At 44.9% G+C, this 22,496-nt stretch overlaps 1 protein-coding gene across 6 annotated transcripts in view; it reads right to left on the reverse strand.

The window, feature by feature from the left end:
• The window catches only part of tango6 (transport and golgi organization 6 homolog (Drosophila)), a 222,260-nt gene that overhangs the window by 99,989 nt on the left and 99,775 nt on the right, over nucleotides 1–22,496 (reverse strand). For all 6 annotated transcript variants that reach the window (XR_011964222.1, XR_011964221.1, XM_072595747.1 and 3 more), the window contains exons 11-13: nucleotides 6,106–6,267; nucleotides 1,692–1,826; nucleotides 528–974 (exon numbers count right to left, since the gene is read on the reverse strand). Coding sequence is in view for 4 of the 6 variants with exons in the window: in XM_072595747.1 (XP_072451848.1) it covers nucleotides 528–974; nucleotides 1,692–1,826; nucleotides 6,106–6,267 (744 nt within the window). In the remaining 2 variants the exon portion in view is untranslated. The remainder of the gene's footprint in view (nucleotides 1–527; nucleotides 975–1,691; nucleotides 1,827–6,105; nucleotides 6,268–22,496) is intronic.

Below are 22,496 nucleotides of genomic sequence, written 5' to 3' on the forward strand. Positions count from 1 at the left end.
CCAGTTGGGGTTATCGTTCTTGGAATTTTGGAGTTGAGGGCAGGTTTGAAGGAAGGGTACAAAATTACTACAAGCTTCAATTCAGTGGACAAAGAAAAGTGGGTCCTCATGGTCAAGGAGTCACATTGAGATTTTTGGTGAGAAAGGTGAGGAATAATTTTTTTGTGCAGTAAATGTTGATAACACAGAGGTTGTTGCAGAGAATGATTGTAACAAGAAACTGGATGAGCACTCAAGCAAAATAAATTGGCAGGGCTATGGCAGTACAGATGAAGGGAAATAACTGGACTGTTTTACAGAAAGCCAGCACAGTCTCAAATGATCTTCCGTCATGGTAATTATTCCTAAATTTTTCTGATCCAGAGTTGAATTTTGAATGTTGTGCATACTTTTTTCATTACATCAATGAAATGTTTCTACTTTTGATACCATACTTTATGCACAGCATTTCACAATGAATTCAGTCATTCACAATATGATTTCAAAACTATGTGCAACAATCCCAAGAAAACAATAAGAAAGCTCACCGATAGAACCTTCTCTTGGTTGCTGAGAGCATCAGGGCTACGTTGTTGAACCATGTGGCTAATTGTCCTTAGAGCAGCTGCTCGTGTAGGGACCTCGGGATCAAAGGCGATCTGAAGTATCTGGTGGAAGTTCCTGGGAGAGTTACCAGAGGTGGCCATGTTCCTGTGTTCCATCCCACCAACACTATATGAAATGGGTGACTGTCGTTGACTTTCAGTCACTGGACAAGTTTTTTTTGGATGGCTGGACTTTGTTGGTTTATTTGGGTTGCCCATTGTGCTTTGTGCGGCTGTGGCAACTGTTTCAGTGGAGAATGCTCCATGGGTAGCAACAGTAATGCGCAAATCTGATGCCAACTCTTGTATAACAGGGTCGGGATGTAACACTGCAATCTGTTCAAGTCTGGGCAACATCGGTTTCATGGCATCAAAATCTGTTGAGGTGAGCTGCAGTAAAACAGGGAGTACAATCAGAGATCGCCCCAAATTTACAATACTGCCCCTCTTCTCCTTCCATGGATTTGTATCAATTCTAATGTGATCTCACTGTCCTGCTCCCTCACCCTACCCCTTCACCTTTCTTTGGTTCAAGTGTTACACCAGTTTCTGTGGAAATTACACAATGGTCTTAACTTCAACCACACTGCATCAAGAAAATTATCCAAATTTCTCTCCTCAATCTCAGTAGCAGATTTAATGCAATAACACTTTGTTGCTGAATCTCCGGTCACTCCCACAATCAGAGGAAATAGCCTTTCTCTATAGACTCAATCAAAACCTTTTTATTATTATTTTTTAAAATGATTAAACTTTCTCTTGGTCTTTCTTGTTACAGTAGAAATAATCACATATAGGTAGAGGTTAGGCAGCATGGGACTGCAGCCAACTAGGGTAAGGAATGGAGGTGGTGATGGGAATTGTAAGAGGGAACAAGGGAATATCGAAGGATAAATAACAACAGGAAGACAAGGAGTGCAAGGAATATGCCATGCCTCTAAGTGTGCAGCATGAGCACCTCTAACTGGAACCAACCCCAGGTTTTATGGATTAAGTGCAGTTATATGATTTGGTACAATATTGCCCACTGATGTAAAGAGAATCATGCTTCAGCATAAATCATGTAAAACCATGCTTACACATTCTCTCTTTTCTTTGCTCACTCACCTGGACAGCTCCTCCCAGCATGGCTGCTATAAGTCCCATTCCCATACTTAGTGTCTGTGCTTCTACAGTCTCCTCAGTTCGATGAGTCAAGTTCATGCAGCAACGATCCAATGTTGCAATGACAAACTCAATGACCTGCAGCACAACTATGTTAATACAGAAGATGCAGCAAAAAAAAAATGATTTCTGATTCTGTTGGTTATTAACAGCACTCCAGGTATCTCATGAAGCAACTCTCCCTTTCACAAAGGTGAAGAAGTATCAATCTTTATCACCTTTTGATACTTAAAGTATCAATATTCACCAAAGCCTTGGGGAGAGAGAAAGGAACAAGGGAAGATATTTAATTTGGGAAATTTTTTATGATGCTGTCAGAAAGGAGTTGCAAAGTACAGACTGGGAGTAATTGCTCCACAGAGAGGACATGTGGAGACTGTTTAAGGAGCAATTGTTGCGAGTGACATACGAATTTGTTCCTCTGAGACAGGTAAAAAGGGGTAAGATTAAGGAGCCTTGGATGACAAGAACAGAGGAGCTTCTCGTCAAAAGGAAGAAGGCAGCTTACTTAAGGTGGAGGAAGCAAGGATCTAGCACAGCTTTAGAGGATTACAGGCTTACTAGAAAGGAGCTCAGAAATGGACTGAGGAGAGCCAGGACGGTCCACGAAAAAGGCTTGGCAAGGAGGATTAGGGAGAACCCAAAGGTATTTTACTCATACATGAGGAATAAGAGAATGATCCAGGAGAAGGTAGGGCCGGTCAGGGGTAGCGTGGGGAACTTGGGCATGGAGTCTGAGCAGATAGGGGAAGCCCTAAATGAGTTTTGTGCATCAGTTTTCACTGAGGAAAGGGACCTTGCTGTGAATGAGAACTTTAAGGATCTGGGAAACAGATCAAGACTGATGAAGTTGATGTGCTGAAAAGTTTGGCAAACATTAAGATTGATAAGTCCCCAGACCAGATTTATCCTAGGTTACTCCGGGAAGCGAGAAAGGAGGTTGCTAAGCTCCTGGCAAAGATCTTTGCTTCCTCACTCTCCACGGGAGTCATACCAAGAGGATTGGAGGGAGGTGAATGTTATTCCTCTTTTTCAAGAAGGGGAATAGGGAAATCCCTGGCAATTACAGACCAGTCAGTCTTACATCTGTGGTCAGCAAGGTTTTGGAAAGAATTCTGAAAGATAGCATTTATGACTATTTGGGAAAGCATACAGTGATTAAAGGCAGTCACAGCATGGCTGTGTGAGGGGCAGGTCATGCCTCAAATCTTATTGAGTTCTTTGAGGCGGTGACGAGACAGGTCGATGAAGGTCGATCAGTGGATGTGATATATATGGACTTCAGCAAGGGCGTTTGATAAGGTTCCCTATAGTAGGCTCATTCATAAAATCAAGAGGAATGGGCTACAGGGAGATTTGGCTATCTGGATTTAGAATTGGTTGGCTGACAGAAGACAGAGAGTTTTTGTAAATGGAAAGTATTCTGCCTGGAGGTCAGTGGTAAATGGTGTCCCGCAGGGCTCTGTTCTTGGGTCTCTGCTCTTTGTAGTTTTTATAAATCACTTGGATGAGGAAGTTGAGGGGTGATTTAGTAAATTTGCAGATGACACAAAGGTTGGAGGTGCCATTGATAGTATTGAGGGCTATTGCAGGGTGCACTGCAACAGACAGGATGCAGAGCTGGGCTGAGAAATGGTAGATGGAGGTCAACCTGGATAAATTCGAAATGATGCATTTTGGAAGGTCGAACTTGAATGTTGAGTATAGGATTAAAGGCAGGATTCTTGGCAGTGTGGAGAAACAGAGGGATCTTGGTGTTCAAGTGCATTGATCCCTCAAAGTTGCCACCCAAGTGGATAGGGTCGTTAAGAAACCATACGGTGTTTTGGCCTTCAGTAATAGGTGAATCGAGTTTAAGAACCACAAGGTCTTGCTGCAGCTCTGCAAGACCCAGGTGAGATCACACTAGTTGCCCTATTATAGGAAAGATACGGAAGCTTTTCTGAAAGTGCAAAGAAGGTTTACCAGGATGCTGCCTGGACTGGAGGGCTTGTCTTACGAAGAGAGGTTGACTAAGCTTGGACTTTTCTCTTTGGAGAGGAGGAGGAAGAGAGGTAACCTGATTGAGGTGTACAAGGTAATGAGAGGCTTGGATACAGTCAATAGCCAGAGACTTCTCCCCACGGCAGGACTGACTGGCACAAGGGGTCATTGTTTTAAGATATTAGGAGAAAGGTATAGAGTTCTGTTCTTTCCGCAGAGTATTGTGAATGCACGGAATGCATTGCTAGCGTTGGTGGTGGAAGTAATGTCATTAAGTGACTGCTGGACATGCACGTGGACAGCAGTGAATTGAGGGATGCGTAGCTTAGATTATTTTATCTTAGGTTAGGAACAATCCTCGGCACAAAATCGTGGGCTGAAGGGCCTGTTCTGTGCTGAACGTCTCTATTTTCAAAATTTCAAATCTTATCTCTCATGAAAGAGCTTATAACAAGTGAGAATCTGCATTTTTAAAACAATTACATAGTACTACACTGTATTACAAAGAATGCCAGTGCAGCGTCCCTGTGCCAGATCAGCCTCCATTGAGCCAATGCGCCCTACCCTTTTATTTACTACCACTGTACCCATAATGCACACATAGGCCACAGTGTAATACACAATGTAATGCTCTTCAATCCATTTCTGACTCCATGTCAAACAAACCCAGTATTAAATAACTGGCTTTATTTTTAAATGTTGCTTTGTATCAGTAACAAAGCACTGATCAGGCATGTTATTGATATGGATGGCACAGAAGTCTGTACTGTGCTGCTTACGTACCTGGAGACACAATCCTATTCTCAGTGAAACAGGTGTACAAAACCTCATGGTACAAGGAATGATCAACTTGCCCCAATACAGTACTCAGTGTTGTTCCTTCATCTCATCAATGTCTACACTAATTTTCAGTTTCAGGCGAAGTGAACAGGGGTCTAGGTTTGGAACTCTCAGAATATTGGGTCTTGGTTAACACTCAACACAGAAATTAGTTCATCCTTTATTTGATCTAAAGTTGCCACAAAATGGCTGTGGGAAAATGTGAAGTTGTTCATCTTCGAAGGGAGAACCTAAAAAAAGTATAATTTCACTGGAGTAAAACTGCAGAAAGCTGCAACACAAAGGGACTTGGAGATACAGGTGCATGAAACTTAGAAAGCTAGCACAGATGTATAGCAGGTAATCAGGAAGGCCAATGGAATGATGGCCCTTATTTCAAGGGAGATGGAGTGTAATGGTAGGGAAACCTGCTCCTCAGATGCAGCCTGACCCGCTATTTTCCAGCACTGCACTCTCAACTCTGATCTCCAGCATCTGCGGTCCTCATCTTCTCCAAGGCAGTCTTACTGCAACTATACAAAAGGGTGTGACCACAGCTGGAGTACTGGGAGCAGTTTCGGTTCCCTTATTTAAGGAAATTTCACTGGAGGTGGGTCAGAAAAGGTTCACTAGGATGATATCTGGTATGGAGGGATTATGAATAAAGATTAAACAGGTTGTGACTCTACTCACTGGTGTTTAGAAGAATGAGAGGTGTTGTCATTGAAAGGTATAGGATGCATAAGGATAGTAAATGTTGATTGGATATTTTCCTTGGAGGAGAAAGTGACGACTGCCCTGAAGAAGGGCTTATGCCCGAAACGTCGATTCTCCTGTTCCTTGGATGTTGCCTGACCTGCTGCGCTGTTCCAGCAACACATTTTCAGCTGGATATTTTCCTTCATGGACAAGTCTAGGACCGGAGGCCACAGTCTCAGAATAAAAAGGTGCCAATTTAAGACTGAGATACAGTCAGGAGAAATTTCTTCTCTGAACTGAGTGTCTGTGGAATGCTTTGCCACAGAGAGCTGTTAGGGCAGTGTCTTTGTGTATACTTAAGGCTGAGATACTTTCTTGATAAGCAGGGAAATCAAGGGTTACAGGGAAAAGGCTGGAAAGTGAATATGAACACCAATCAGCCATGATCTTATTGAATAGCAGAGAGGCTCAAGGGGTGGAATGGCCTACTCCAGTTCCTATTTCTTATGGTTTTAGAAGCTCCATGGTTGCTTGACATGAGTGCATTTAATACTCACTTCAGGAAACATTTCTTTTCACTTTTATTCACACATGTTAAATGAAAGATGGTCACCCAATAAGCACTGCATCCAGGTTATCCAACTCTCATAGAAATGCCTCTATATCCAGTAGCAGTCTCCCAAAGCACGCTATATGCAGTACTGGTGCCCTGCTCTTGCAGAAAGCAAGTACGCAGTTCTCACAGACAACTCTTAATTCAATGCTAAGACTGTTAGCTCTCCCCAGAGAGTACAGTTTTGGGTTCCGAGACTGCAGTGCTTTGACATAAGAGTAGTTGAGAAATTGTGGAACTCACGTGCACAGTATTGTTGAGGACGAGATGACCAAATCTCTCACACAATACAGCAATGAGTTGCAAGGTGACTAACTGCTGTTCCTGCTGCTCCCATTCAGGCAAACCATTAGTACGGCTTGTTGCAAGCCTGTCATCCATTTCTCCTGCTAAACATGTAAGACCCTGAAAAACAGACACACACATTACCTTACCCTGAGTCTGCACCTTTCCACCACATTGTCCAAAACCATTCACACATATCACACCTCTTCAAAGCACTTTGTCATTCTTTCCCCTAACATTAACTGTTACTGCTGAACTCAATATGGCCCCTCATTGCACTAGCAGTGATGCTCCATTTTTAGCCAATAAAAGAAGCGCACATTGAATAAACTTACTTCCAAAAACTTTCTGCTCTCTTTTCCATTGCTACCGTCCAAGTCCTGGATCACTCTATTAACTGGGTCCTAACTTCACTGCTCACATTTGTGGCAACCAACCTTTTTGTAAAGATCGTGACACATCCTGAGCCATCCAGGATTACAATAAAGGACAGGATACATGACAACATTGAGAGGTTTTCTGAAGGATTGCATGAAACACCTCACCCTGGGAAAGGGGCACATGGAATCATACACATCACTACTTTCAGTGAACCCATCAACCTGCTTCAATGGAGAACAGTCAAAGTGTGTGTACAGCTGAGCCACACTAACCGGACAGCTCCAAACTGTGCCATTCACTAATTTCAGACAATATTCAAAGTTGGAATTCAAACATGAAGGCCACAACAGGTATATTCTCTCCAGAGCTAAGGAGAAGGAAAGTTTGCTGGCTCGTGTGTGTGTAGGTGATCTCTGATGTTGGGATACAGGATCAGGTTCTCAGTATCAAAAGCCACTTGGGTGAAGCAAAAGTTGACACCTTCAACAAAATAAAAGAAACCAACATAGTTTCACCGAAGGATCAAACAGGCGATTACGAGGCAATTGTATAGTGATATCGTAACTGGAGTAGTAATCACAGAGTCATAAAATCCTACAGCAGCGAGACAGGCCCTTTGGCCCAAACTGGTCCATGCCGACCAGAATGCCCGTTTACGCTAACCCTATTTCTCTGCACTTGGCCAAATCCTTCCCTATCCATGTATTTGTACAAATGCCTTTTAAATGTTGTTAATGAATCCACCTCAACCACTCCCGCTGACAGCTCTTTCTTATGCATACCACCCTCTATGTGAAAAAGCTGACCACCAGGTTCCCTTTTATTCTTTCCCCTATCTTGATTTGACTACCTTGGTAACCTTCCTCACTGTCACTAAGCTAAACCAAACAGAGACAACAGATTTCTGTTGCTGTAGGCATAAGTCATCTAATTCACTATTATAGCAATCATCAGTGGCTACATGGTCACATTTAGGCCAGCTTTCAAATTCCAGGTTTTTATCAGAAATTGCAGCAGGATGTTTATCAACTATGGAAGTGGGCCGAGAAACTGTAACTGGAGTCTAATCTAGATAAGTGTGACGTCTTGCATTTTGCAAAGTCAAATCAAGGTAGGAGTTTCATGGTGAAGGTGTGTAGTGCAGCAGAGGGACCTTGGAGTTCAAATGCATGGTTCCCTGAAAGTGGAGTCAGAGGTAGACAGGGCAGTGAAGGAGGCTTTTGGCACACTGGCCTTCAGGGCACTGAGTTTAGACGTTGGGAGGTTATGTAGCAGTTATATAGGACTTTGGTGAGGCCGTACTTGGAGTATCGTGTTCAGTTTTAATCACCTGATAAGGAGGATGTTATTAAACTGGAATGAGTGCAGAAGAAGAGGAGGAGAAGGAGAGGATTAGGCAAAATGGGAGGATATTTAATTGGGGAAGAGGAAACTATGATGCGATTACACATGAGTTAGGAAGCATGGACTGGGAGCAATTGTTCCATGGTAAAGGAACTATAGACATGTGGAGACTGTTTAAGGAACAGTTGTTGCGAGTGATGAATAAATATGTCCCTCTGAGACAGGCAAGAAGGGGTAAGATAAAGGATGACGCGAGTGGTGGAGCTTCTCGTCAAAAGGAAGAAGGTAACTTACATAAGGTGGAGGAAGCTAGGGTCAAGCTCAGATCTTGAGGATTACATTCTGGATTAGTGGTGCTGGAAGAGCTCAGGCAGCATCCAAGGAACTTCGAAATCGACGTTTTGGGCAAAAGCCCTTCATCAGGAATAAAGGCAGTGAGCCTGAAGCGTGGAGAGATAAGCTAGAGGAGGGTGGGGGTGGGGAGAAAGTAGCATAGAGTACAATTGGTGAGTGGGGGAGGGGATGAAGGTGATAGGTCAGGGAGGAGAGGGTGGAGTGGATAGGTGGAAAAGGAGATAGGCAGGTAGGACAAGTCCGGACAAGTCATGGGGATAGTGCTGAGCTGGAAGTTTAGAACTAGGGTGAGGTGGGGGAAGGGGAAATGAGGAAACTGTTGGAAGTCCACATTGATGCCCTGGGGCTGAAGTGTTCCGAGATGGAAGATGAGGCGTTCTTCCTCCAGGCGTCTGGCGGTGAGGGAGCGGCGGTGAAGGAGGCCCAGGACCTCCATGTCCTCGGCAGATTGGGAGGGGGAGTTGAAATGTTGGGCCACGGGCGGTGTGGTTGATTGGTGCGGGTGTCCCGGAGATGTTCCCTAAAGTGCTCTGCTAGGAGGCGTCCAGTCTCCCCAATGTAGAGGAGACCGCATGGGGAGCAACGGATACAATAAATGATATTAGTGGATGAGGATTACAGGCAGGCGAGGAAGGAGCTCAAAAATGGTCTGAGGAGAGCCAGGAGGGGGCACGAGAAAGGCTTGGCAGAATGGATTAGGGAGAACACAAAGGCATTTTACACTTGTGAGAAATAAGAGAATGGTCAAAGAAAGAGTAGGGCCGATCAAGGGTAGCATAGGGAATGTGTGTGTGGAGTCTGAGGTGGTAGGGGAAGTCCTAAATGGGTTTTTTGCTTCTGTCTTTATGAAAGAAACAAACTTTGTAGTGAATGAAATCTTTGAAGAGCAGGTGTGCATGCTGGAATGGATAGAGATAGAGGAAGCTGATGTGCTGAAAATTTTGTCAAACATTAAGATTGAAAAGTCGCCAGGCCCAGACCAGATTTGTCCTCGGCTGCTTTGGGAAACGGGAAATGCGAATGCTTCGCCACTTGAGAAGATCTTTGCATCCTCGCTCTCCACTGGAGTCATACCTAAGGACTGGAGAGAGGCAAATGTAATTCCTCTCTTCAAGAAAGGAAATAGGGAAATCCCCGGCAATTACAGACCAGTAAGTCTCACGTCTGTCATCTGCAAGGTGTTAGAAGGGATTCTGAGGGATAGGATTTATGACCATCTGGAAGAGCATGGCTTGATTAAATACAGTCAGCACAGCTTTGTGAGGGGCAGGTCACGCCTCACAAACCTTATCGAGTTCTTTGAGGATGTGACTAGAAAAGTTGATGAGGGTCAAGCTGTGGATGTTGTGTATATGGACTTCAGAAAGGCATTTGATAAGGTTCCCCATGGTAGGCTCATTCAGAAGGTCTGGAGGAATGGGATACAGGGGAACTTAGCTGTCTGGATACAGAATTGGCTGGCCAACAGAAGACAGCAAGTGGTAGAAGAAGGAAAATATTCTGCCTGGAAGTCAGTGGTGAGTGGTGTTCCACAGGGCTCTGTCCTTGGGCCTCTATTGTTTGTAATTTTTATTAATGACTTGGATGAGGGGATTGAAGGATGGGTCAGCAAGTTTGCAGATGACACAAAGGTTGGAGATGTCGTTGACAGTGTAGAGGGCTGTCGTAGGCTGCATCAGGACATTGACAGGATGCAGAGATGGGCTGAGAGGTGGCAGATGGAGTTCAACCTGGATAAATACGAGGTGATGCATTTTGGAAGGTCGAATTTGAAAGCTGAGTACAGGATTAAGGATAGGATTCTTGGCAGTGTGGAGGAACAGAGGGGTCTTGGGGTGCAGGTACATAGATCCCTTAAAATGGCCACCCAAGAGGACAGGGTTGTTAAGAAAGCATATGGCGTTTTGGCTTTCATTAACAGGGGGATTGAGTTTGAGTCGTGAGATCTTGTTGCAGCTCTATAAAACTTTGGTTAGACCGCACATGAAATACCACGTCCAGTTCTGGTCGCCCTATTATAGGAAAGATGTGGATGCTTTGGAGAGGGTTCAGAGGAGGTTTACCAGGATGCTGCCTGGACTGGAGGGCTTATCTTACGAAGAGAAGTTGACTGAGCTCGGACTTTTCTCGTTGAAGAAAAGGAGAGGGGACCGAATTGAGGTATACAAGATAATGAGAGGCATAGATAGAGTTGATAGCCAGAGACTATTTCCCCGGACAGAAATGGCTAACCACAAAGGGTCATAGTTTTAAGCTGGTTGGAGGAAAGTATAGAGGGGATATCAGAGGCAGGTTCTTTACACAGAGTTGTGAGAGCATGGAATGCGTTGCCAGCAGCAGTTGTGGAAGCAAGGTCATTGGGGACATTTAAAGAGACTGCTGGACATGCATATGGTCACAGAAATTTGAGGGTGCATACATGAGGATCAATAGTCAGCACAACATCATGGGCTGAAGGGCCTGTTCTGTGTTCTAAGAAATTTACAAGGATGTTGCCAGAACTGAATGGTCTGAGTTATAGGGAGAAGTTGGACAAGCTAAGACTTTTCTGTAGAGCATTAGAGATGGGCATAAGTACTGGCCAAGTCAGAGATGCCTGCATCTCATAGAAACAGAATGGATCAATGATAAACTCAGATCTGCCAAGCCAGCAAAGTCAAAGAACAAAGGAAAATACAGCACAGGACCAAGCCCATCAGCCCTCCAAGCCGGTGCCAATCCAGATCCTCTATCTAAACCCGTCACCTGTTTTCAAAGGATCTGTATACCTCTGCTCCCTGCCCATTCATGTAATGTCTAGATACATCTTAAATGACGCTATCGTGCCCACCTTTAACGGCAATACATTCAGGGCAGCCACCACCCTCTGCATAGAGAACTTTCAAGCATATCTCCCTTAAACCTTTACCCTCTCACCTTGAACTCCTGACCCCTAGTTATTGAGTCCCCCACTCTGAGAAAAAGCTACTTGTTTTCCATCCTGTCTATATCTCGCATGACTTTGTAGACCTCAGTCAGGTCCCCCCTCAACCTCTTTCTTTCAAACAAAAATAATCCTAAACTACTCAACCTCTCTTCATAGCTAGTGCTCTCCATACCAGGCAATATCCTGGTGAACCTCTTCTGCACCTCTCCAAAGCATCCACACCCCTTTGGTAATACGGCAACACAGAATTCCAAACATGGCCGAACCAAAGTCCTGTACAACTGTAACATGACCTCTGTGAAAGTGAGCACTGCAGATGCTGGAGATCAGAATTGAAGAGTGTGGTGCTGGAAAAGCACAGCCAGCCTGGCAGCATCCAAGCAGCAGGAGAATCAACGTTTCCAGCTTAAGCTCTTCATCAGCAATGAGCATGTAACATGACCTGTCAACTCTTGTATTCAATACCCCATCCGATGAAGGAAAGCATGCCATATGCCTTCTTGACCACTCTATTGACCTGCGTTGGCACCTTCAGGGTACAATGGACATGTACACTCAGATTTCTCTGTACATCAATTTTCCGTAGGGCTTTTCTACTTATTGTACAGTTTGCTCGAGTATTGGATCTTCCGAAATGCATCACCTCGCGTTGCCCAGATTGAACTCTACCTGCCATTTCTCCACCCAACTCTTCAATCTATTTTCTACAATATTCTCTGACAGTCCCCTTCAATATCTGCTACTCCACCAGTCTTATTGTCATCTGAAAACTTGTTAATCAGACCACCTATACCTTCTTCCAGATCACTTACATATATCACAAACAACAATGGTCCCAGCACTGATTCCTGTGGAACACCACTGGTCACAGTTCTCCATTTTGAGATACTCCCTTCCACTACTATGCTCTGTCTCCTGCTGCCTAGGCAGTCCTCTATCCATCGAGCTAGTACACCGTGGATTTCCATGCGACTTCACTTTCACCATCAGCCTACCATGGGGAACCTTATCAAAGTCCTTACTGAAGTCCATATATATGACATCTACAGCCCTTCTCTCATCCATCAACTTTGTCACTTCCTCAAAGAATTCTATTACGTTGGTAAGACATTACCTTCCCTGCACAAAACCATGTTGCCTATCACAGATAAACCCATTTTCTTCCAAATGGGAATAGATCCTATCCCTCAGTATTTTCTCCAGCTGCTTCTGTCCCATTGACGTCAGGCTCACTGGTCTATAATTACCTGGACAAAGTTGAAAATCACACCAGGTTATAGTCCAACAGGTTGATTTGGAAGCACTAGCTTACGGAGCGCTGCTTCATCAGCACAGCTACCTTTCCCGAGTTGGACTATTTTCATACTGCTGTACAAAATCCTCCTGGAAGTTCCTTACAAATTCTGCTCCATCTTTACATAATCTGTTTACATTATTGTACCTCTATCTCACGCTCGCTGTTTGGAGGCCTGTAGTACAGCCCGAACATTGTTACTGCACCCTTCCTTTTTCTGAGCTCTGCCTATATTGTCTGACTGCTCGAGTCCTCCATAATGCCCTCCTTCAGCACAGCCATGATAATCTCTCTGAACAGTAATGCAACTCCTCCACCCCTTTTACCCCTTCCCTATCCCACCTGAAGCATCTATATCCTGGGATCTTTAGTTACTGATCATGCCCTTCCCTCAACCAAGTCTCAGTAATAGCAATATCATATGCCTAAGTACCAATCCAAGTCCCAAGTTCATCTACCTTACCCACTGCACTTCTCGCATTAAAACAAACTCAGACCACCTGTCCCTTTGCAATCATCATCTGCTCCCTGCCTACTCTTCCCCTTAGTCATGCTGACTTCATTAACTAGTTCCTTACAGGCATTTAGTTACTACCACCTTCCTGTCCACTAACCTCCTCATTTGGTTCCCATCCCCCTGCCACATTAGTTTAAATCCTCTCCAGCAGCATTAGCCAAAGCATCCCCTAGGACATTGGTTCCAGTCCCTGCCGAAGTGTAGACTGTCTGATTTGTAGTAGTTCCACTCCTCCAGAACTGGTCCCAATGTCCAAAAATCTGAACCCTTCCCTCCTGCACCACCTCTCAAGCCACGCATTCATCCTGCCTATTCTTTCATTTCCACTCGGAAAAGCACATGGCACTGGTAGCAATCCTGAGATTACTACCTCCGAGGTCCTACTTTTTAACTTGGCTTCCAACTGTCTAAATTCTGCCTGTAGGACTTCATCCCATTTTTTAACTTATATCACTGGTGCTTATATGCACCAGGACAGCTGGCTATTCACCCTCCCCCTTCAGAATGTTCTGCAGCCAATCTGAGACATCCCTGACCCATGCACCTGGAAGGCCACATACCATTCGGGAGTTTCGTTTTCGACCACAGAACCATCTATCTACTCCCGAATCCCCTATGACTACAGCCCTTTCACTCTTTCTCCCATCCTTCTGTACAGCAAAGGTAGCCACGGTGTCTACTGCTGCATTCTCCTGGTGAGCCATCTCCCCAGCAGTATCCAAAACAGTATACCTGCTTTGGAGAGAGATGACCACAGAAGACACTTGCACTGCCTTCCTGCTCCATCTCTGCCTTTTGGTCACCCATTGCCTTTCTCCCTCAGAAATCCTAATCTGCAGTGTGACCAATTTACTCAATGTGCTATGAACGACCTCCTCAGCATCGCGGATGCTCCAAAGTGAGTCCATCCACAGCTCCAGAGCCGACATGGGGTCTAACAATAGTTGTGGCTGGACATACGTCCTGCGTGTGAAGGAGTTAGGACTATCAGCCGCGTCCCTGAGTTCTCACACTGAACAAGAGGAGCATAATATGGGTCTGAGATCTTGTGCCATTTATAATCTTAAACTTAACTTAATCTAACTATAATATCAAATAATAGATAAATGAAAAAACAAAAAAGGAAAATGTTTCCTAATCGCACAATAAAAAAGAAATAGAAAAGCCTTACCGTACCAATATACCAGTGTCATTTTTTGGTGGAGGAGGAGACGGGTGGGTGGGAGACACTATATGTACAATGTCTCAGGTTCAGCTACTGCCCAAATATATCAGTTCACTCATCTTCCCAGAGTGCAATTCGACTGCTACTGTTCAGCTCCTCGCTCTCATTGCTCCCGCTGCTGCTGAAAATGGAGGCTACAGATTTAGGGTGTAGGTTTGCTCGCTGAGCTGTAGGTTTGATATCCAGACGTTTCATTACCTGGTTAGGTAAAATCATCAGTGGCGACCTCCAAGTGAAGCGAAGCTGTTGTCTCCTGCTTTCTATTTATACCTTTCTCCTGGATGGGGTTCCTGGGGTTTGTGGTGATGTCATTTCCTGTTCGTTTTCTGAGGGGTGGATAGATGGCATCTAGATCTATGTTTGTTTATGGCGTTATGGTTGGAGTGCCAGGCCTCTCAAAATTGTCTGGTTATGTCTTTGCTTAGCCTGTCCCAGGATAGATGTGTTGTCCCAGTCGAAATGGTGGTTTTTTTCATCTGTGTGTAGGGCTGAGGGAGAGAGGGTCGTGTCTTTTTGTGGCTAGCTGGTGTTCATGTATCCTGGTGGCTAACTTTCTTCCTGTTTGTCCATTGTAGTGTTTGTGGCAGTCCTTGCATGGAATCTTATAGATGACGTTGGTTTTGTCCATGGGTTGTACTGGGTCTTTTAAGTTTGTTAGTTTTTGTTTGAGAGTGTTGGTAGGTTTGTGTGCTACTAGGATTCCGAGGGATCTCAATAGTCTGGCTGTCACTTCTGAAACTCCTTTGATATATGGTAAGATGGTTAGGGTTTCTGGCTGTGTTTGGTCTGCTTGTCGTGGTTTGTTCATGAGGAATTTGTGCTCTGTGTGTTTTGAGTATCTGTTCTTCTTGAATACGTTGTATAGGTGGTTTTCCTCTGTTTTTCGAAGTTTGTCTGAGTTGCAGTGTGTGGTGGCTTGTTGGAATAGTGTTCTGATGCAGCTTCATTTGTGTGTGTTGGGATGGTTGCTGGTGTAGTTAGGTATTTGGTCAATGTTTGTCGGTTTTCTGTATACGCAGGTTTGTAATTCTCCCTTGTCCTTTCTTTCTACTGTGACGTACAGAAATGAGAGTTTGTTGTCAGTTTCTTCCTCCTTGGTGAACTTTATGCCTGTGAGGGTGTTGTTGATGATGTTAAATGTCTCTTCTATCTTGTTTCGTTTTGTAATGACAAAGGGGTCATCTACGTAGCGAACCCAGATTTTTGGTTTGATGGTTGGTAAGGCTGTTTGTTCTAGCCTTTGCATTACCGCTTCTGCTATGAATCCTGATAGCAGAGATCCCATGGGTGTTCCGTTGGTTTGTTTGTAGACTATGTTGTTGTAAGTGAAGTGGGTGGTGAGGCACATGATGTTTTCGTTGGTAATGTGATTGATGGTGATTGGTGTGTGTGTGTTGGTCTGTTCTAAAAGTGTGGCGAGTGTTTCCTTTACTAGGTCGATGTTGATGGAGGTGAACAGTGCTGTTACGTCGAATGAGATCATTGCTTCATCTTCCTCTATTTTGGTGTTTTTGATGATTTTTAGGAATTCCTGGGTGGAGTGATGGAGTGCTATGACTCTTCTACTAGGTATTTCAGTCTTGCATGTAGTTCTTTGGCCAGTCTGTAAGTTGGTGTTCCGGGTAGTGAGACTGGATTTTTGGTAGTCCGTAGAATCGTGGGGTGTTGGTCCCATCGGGGTTCATTTTCTGGAATTCCGTCTTGTTTAATTGTCCGGAATGATGTAAATTTCTTAGGAGATATGTAATTTTGTTTCCTAGTTGTGGGGTCGGGTTGAGCAACACCTTTTGGTAGGTGTTGGTGTCTGCGAGTAGCGCATTGGCTTTCTCTATGTAGTCCCTTCTTATTCAGGATGACAGTGAGCCGACCTTTGTCTGCAGGTAATATAACGATGTTTTTGTCTTTTTTGAGGTTTACTCGAGCTTTCTTTTCTTGTGTGTTCAGTTTGTTTCCTTCCCTCTTTTGGCTCAGAGTAGATGCAACTATCTGTCTGATAGTTTGTTGTGTTTCTTCCGTGAGATTGTTGTCCTTCAATGTGGTTTCTAATGCCGCTAGGAAATCCTTCTTGTCAGCATCTCGGTAATTGAAATTTAATCCTTTGACTAGTACCACTTCTTCGGTGTCAGATAGGGTCCGGTCTGATAAGTTCTTTATCCATGCCCCTGTGTTATCGGTTTTGTCTTTTTTTGAGAGTTTGTCAAGTTTTTTCTTCAGGTCCCGATTTTTCGTTATCTGTGTTTGTCGTTGTTCGGTGTTTATGGCTCGTTCTACCTCGTCTGTCCATTCTTGATTTGTTGCTTGTTTGAATAACGGTTTTTGGCGCGCAATTTCCCGGTTGTATTTTCGGAGCCTGTGGTGGGCGTCATTGATTAGTTCTCGGGGCATTCTGCGGCCATTTTGTTCTGTTAAATTTCTGGCTTGAGGCTTCAGACTCTCGAGGTAAGTCCTCCTTACCCTCTTGTGCCAAAATTGAGAGAGCTATCTCACAGACTAGACACAGTCTGTCCTGCCAATGGGACAGATCATACTGAGTGTAGGTAGTGGCAGTGGTATACACAGTCAGTAGTTCACGCATGAACTACTGTGTTTAAAAAAAATTACACCTCGTGTTTCTTAAAAATCTTTCTCCTCTCACCTTAAAAGTATGCCACCTAATCTTGAAGTCCCCCACCCTAGAGAAAAGACATCTGCCATTCACTTATCTGGAACCCTCATGACTTTATAAACCTCTACAAGGTTCCCCCTCAACCTCCTACACTTCTGTGAATAAAATTCCGGCCTCTCCTCATAACTTAAACCCTCCATTCCTGGTAAATCTTTTCTAAACTCTCTCCAGCTTAATAATATCCTTTCTAAAATAGGGTGACCATAACTCGTGTTACTATACAGGGTAAGCACTCCTGCTTAATTTAAAGCAGCAACTCAGAAAAGATTTATCCCGTGCAGTAATCTGTGAAAATTTGAGAGGCCAAGAACTACTTAAAGTAAAATTTAAGAATTTTATTTCTTAAAGTATAACAGAGAATAATTAACTAACTACTATTTACAACCCCTTCCTCTAACCTATCTTTGACCTTCCCCTTCACAGAAAGAGCGGGAGCAGCAGGGGGAAGTGACGACGACCAGAGAGGCAGCCGGGAAGGAAAGCAGTGAGTATAAATACTCACCCTTCGACGCTAACAGTCATTTTGAGTGCGAGCAGCAGCTAAGGTAAGACTGTTTGTTTTAAAAGTACTTACCGGTAGCGGGCAGCGGTGTTTTTTTTCACTCTCTCTTCACAGAAAGAGCGGGAGCAGCAGGGGGAAGTTACGACGACCAGAGAGGCAGCCGAGACCCGGAAGCAGGTAGAGCATAAGCTTACCTGGGTAGGTTTGTTTCCCCTTTAAAAGCGCGCAGCTGAAGAACCCGAGGCACTACGGAGGTAGTGCCTCCCACCCGCCCTCCTCCTCTAACCTAATAATAAGATCCGTTGTGGTAAGTAGGTAAGTGCTGAATTTTGCTTGTTGTATTCTTTAGACCCAGTTTTGTTTTAAAATAAAGGTTAGCTTTAGAGGGATGGCAGTGAAGGCAGTGCAATGTTCCTCCTGCAACATGTATGAGGTGAGGGGTGCCATGGATGTCCCTGCTGATTACACTTGCAGGAAGTGCACCCATCTCCAGCTCCTCCAAGACCGTGTTAGGGAACTGGAGCTGGAGTTGGATGAACTTCGGATCATTCGAGAGGCAGAGGGGGTCATAGATCGGAGCTATAGGGAAGTAGTAACTCCAAAGATGGCAGATAGATGGGCGACAGTGAGGGGGACTGGGAGGAAGCAGCCAGTGCAGGGACCCCCTGCGGCCGTTCCCCTCAAGAACAAGTATACCGTTTTGGATACTTGTGGGGGGGACGACTTACCAGGGGTAAGTGACGGTGCTCAGGCCTCTGGCACGGAGCCTGTCCCCGCTACTCAGAAGGGAAGGGTGGAGAAGAGCAGAGCAATAATAATTGGGGACTCGATAGTTCGGGGCACAGATAGGCGGTTTTGTGGGAACGAGAGAGACTCACGTTTGGTATGTTGCCTCCCAGGTGCAAGGGTACGTGATGTCTCTGATCGTGTTTTCCGGGTCCTTAAGGGGGAGGGGGAGCAGCCTGAAGTCGTGGTCCATATTGGCACCAATGACATAGGTAGGAGGAGTGCTGAGGATGTTAGACAGGCTTTTAGGGAGCTAGGTTGGAAGCTCAGAGTTAGAACGAACAGAGTTGTTGTCTCTGGTTTGTTACCCGTGCCACGTGATGAGAGAGTCGAGGAATAGGGAGAGAGAACAGTTAAATGCGTGGCTACAGGGATGGTGCAGAAGGGAGGGATTTCGGTACTTGGATAACTGGGGTTCTTTCTGGGGAAGGTGGGACCTCTATAAACAGGATGGTCTGCACCTGAACCTGAGGGGCACCAGTATCCTTGGGGGGAGGTTTGCTAGTGCTCTTGGGGGGGGTTTAAACTAACTCTGCAGGGGCATGGGAACCCAGACTGTAGCTTTAGGGTGCAGGACCTGGAGTGTAGGGAGGTTAGGAATATGGCATCAATCTTAAAGGAGGGTGCCTGTAAACAGAAGAGTGGCTTGAAGTGTGTATACTTTAATGCCAGAAGTATACGAAATAAGGTAGGTGAACTTGCAGCGTGGGTTGGTACCTGGGACTTCAATGTTGTGGCTATTACGGAGACATGGCTAGATCAGGGACAGGATTGGCTATTGCAGGTTCCAGGGTTTTAATGTTTTAGTAGGGTCAGAGGTGGGGGTAAAAGAGGGGGGGGTGTGGCTTTGCTTGTCAAAGATAGTATTACAGCGGTGGAAAGGAAGATGGACGACGATTTGCCATCTGAGGTAGTTTGGGTTGAGGTTAGGAATAGGAGAGGTGAGGTCACCCTGTTAGGAGTCTTTTACAGGCCTCCTAATAGTCCTAGAATCGTTGAAGAAAGGATTGCGAAGATGATTCAGGAGAAGAGTGACAGTAATAGGGTGGTTGTTATGGGGGACTTTAACTTTCCTGATATTGATTGGGAAAGCTATAGCTCAAGTTCGTTAGATGGGTCAGTGTTTGTCCAATGTGTGCAGGAGAGTTTCCTGACACAATATGTAGATAAGCCAACAAGAGGTGAGGCCATACTGGATTTGGTTCTGGGTAACGAACCAGGCCAGGTATTAGAACTAGAGGTAGGTGAGCACTTTGGGGACAGTGACCACAATTTTTACTCTAGTGATGGAGAGGGATAAGTGTGTACTACAGGGCAAGAGTTATAGCTGGGGGCAGGGAAATTATGATGCGGTGAGGCATGACTTAGGATGTGTGGATTGGAAAAGTAGATTCCAAGGCAAGAGCGTAATTGATATGTGAAACTTGTTCAAGGAGCAACTATTGAGTGTCCTTGATAAGTACGTACCTATCAGGCAGGGAAGAAAGGGTCGTGTGAGGGAGCTGTGGTTTAATAAGGAATTGGAATCCCTTGTTAAATGGAAGAGGGCAGCCTTTGTAAAGATGAGGCGTGAAGGTTCAATAGGGGCGATTGAGAGTTATAAGGTAGCCCGGAAGGACCTGAAGAGAGAGCTAAGAGCAGCAAGGAGGGGACATGAAAGGTCCTTAGTTGGTAGGATTAGGGAAAACCCTAAGGCTTTCTATAGGTATGTTAGGAATAAAAGAATGACTAGGTTAGGAATAGGTCCAATCAAGGATAGTAATGGGAAGTTGCGTGTGGAGGCTGAAGAGATTGGGGAGGCACTGAATGAATACTTTTCGTCAGTATTCACTCAGGAACAGGACATTGTTGTCGATATGAATACTGAGGCACGAATAAGTAGAATGGATGGCTTTGAGATATGTAGAGAAGAGGTGTTGGAAATTCTGGCAAGGGTGAAAATAGATAAGTCCCCTGGGCCTGATGGCATTTATCCTAGGATTCTCTGGGAAGCAAGGGAGGAGATTGCAGAGCCATTGGCCTTGATTTTTGTGTCCTCTTTGTCTACAGGAGTAGTGCCAGAGGACTGGAGGCTAGCAAACGTGGCTCCCTTGTTCAAGAAGGGGAGTAGGGATAATCCTAGTAACTATAGGCCAGTGAGTCTCACTTCTGTTGTGGGCAAAGTCTTAGAGAGAATTGTAAGGGATAGGATTTATGCACATCTGGATAAGAATGATGTGATCAAGGATAGTCAGCATGGTTTTGTGAAGGGCAGGTCGTGCCTCACAAACCTTATTGAATTCTTTGAGAAGGTGACTAAGGAGGTAGATGAGGGGAAAGCGGTAGATGTGGTATATATGGATTTTAGTAAGGCGTTTGATAAGGTCCCCCATGGTAGGCTACTGCAGAAAATACAGAGATATGGCATTGAGGGTGAGTTGGAGGTTTGGATTAGGAATTGGCTGGCTGGAAGAAGACAGAGGGTAGTAGTTGATGGCAAAGGTTCATCTTGGAGTGCCGTCACTCGCGGTGTTCCGCAAGGATCTGTTTTGGGACCATTGCTGTTTGTCATTTTTATAAATGACCTGGAGGAAGGGTTAGAAGGTTGGGTGAGCAAGTTTGCGGATGATACGAAAGTCGGAGGAGTTGTAGACAGTGAGGAAGGATGTGGCAGGTTACAGCGGGATATAGAGAAGCTGCAGAGCTGGGCAGAAAGGTGGCAAATGGAGTTCAATATAGCTAAGTGTGAGGTGATTCACTTTGGTAAGAGTAACAAAAAGATGGGGTACTGGGCTAATGGTCGGATACTTGGTAGTGTGGAAGAGCAGAGGGATCTTGGTGTCCATGTACACAGATCTCTGAAAGTTGCCACCCAGGTAAATAGTGCAGTGAAGAAGGCATATGGCGTACTGGCTTTTATTGGTAGAGGAATTGAGTTCCGGAGTCCTGAGGTCATGCTGCAGTTGTATAAGACTCTGGTGCGGCCGCATCTGGAATATTGTGTGCAGTTTTGGTCGCCATACTATCGGAAGGATGTGGAGGCACTGGAACGGGTGCAGAGGAAGTTTACCAGGATGTTGCCTGGTTTAGATTAGATTAGATTAGATTAGATTACTTACAGTGTGGAAACAGGCCCTTCGGCCCAACAAGTCCACACCGCCCCGCCGAAGCGCCACCCACCCATACCCCTACATCTACCCCTTACCTAACACTATGGGCAATTTAGCATGGCCAATTCACCTAACCTGCACATCTTTGGAGTGTGGGAGGAAACCGGAGCACCCGGAGGAAACCCACGCAGACACGGGGAGAATGTGCAAACTCCACACAGTCAGTCGCCTGTAGGAAGATCCTATGAGGAAAGGCTGAGGCACTTGGGGTTGTTTTCATTGGAGAAAAGAAGGTTTAGGGGTGACTTGATAGAGGTGTACAAGATGATTAGGGGGTTAGATAGGGTTGACAGTGAGAACCTTTCTCCACGTATGGAGTCAGCTATTACAAGGGGGCATAGCTTTAAATTAAGGGGGGGTAGATATAGGACTGATGTTAGGGGTAGGTTCTTCACTCAGCGAGTCGTAAGTTCATGGAATGGCCTGCCAGTAGCAGTGGTGGACTCTCCCTCTTTATGGGTATTTAAGCGGGCATTGGACAGGTATATGGAGGATAGTGGGTTAGTATAGGTTAGGTGGGCTTTGATCGGCGCAACCACGAGGGCCGAAGGGCCTGTACTGCGCTGTATTCTTCTCTGTTCTATGTTCTATAATATTAGTCCGATAAAACTTCCAATCAAGATTTACAAAACAAAACTTCTCATCTCAAAACCAGGCAGCTTTCGGTTCTCTTTTGATTCCTGTCTTCATTTCTTCTTCTTGGGAATTCTACTTCACAGGTTACTGATCAACAAAGGTACCTTTAAGACAGTTATTTCTCAAGCGATCTTTACATGCAGGTAGCTTAGCAGTTCTCCTCTCAACTGTTCAATTCTCTCCGGCCTTCTACCCCAAACCATCAGATTGTGTCATTTGCTTTTAAGTTTGTCAATGTACTAAATTCAAACTGGATTGAAGTTTGGTATTTTTTGGAGTATAATTTAAACTGATTGGCCTAATTCGAATCTGTTTGGTCGTTTCCAGGCAACCAGCTACCCGAGTTAACCCAGTAGCTGGAGCACGTTACATTGTATCTTACTGAGAATGCTTGCTGCTGTCACTGCTAGCTTTTACCTCTCTCAAAGGTACAACATGCCCACATCTTCATAACACTAGACAGTACTCCAGATGATGCCTTACCCAAAATCCTGTTCAATCTCAACATGATGTCCCAACTCCTGTACTCAGAGGTCTGAGCAATGAAGACAAGTGTGCGAAGTGCCTTCC

This window comes from Chiloscyllium punctatum, chromosome 26 (genome assembly GCF_047496795.1).
Source record: "Chiloscyllium punctatum isolate Juve2018m chromosome 26, sChiPun1.3, whole genome shotgun sequence".
NCBI lineage: Eukaryota > Metazoa > Chordata > Chondrichthyes > Orectolobiformes > Hemiscylliidae > Chiloscyllium > Chiloscyllium punctatum.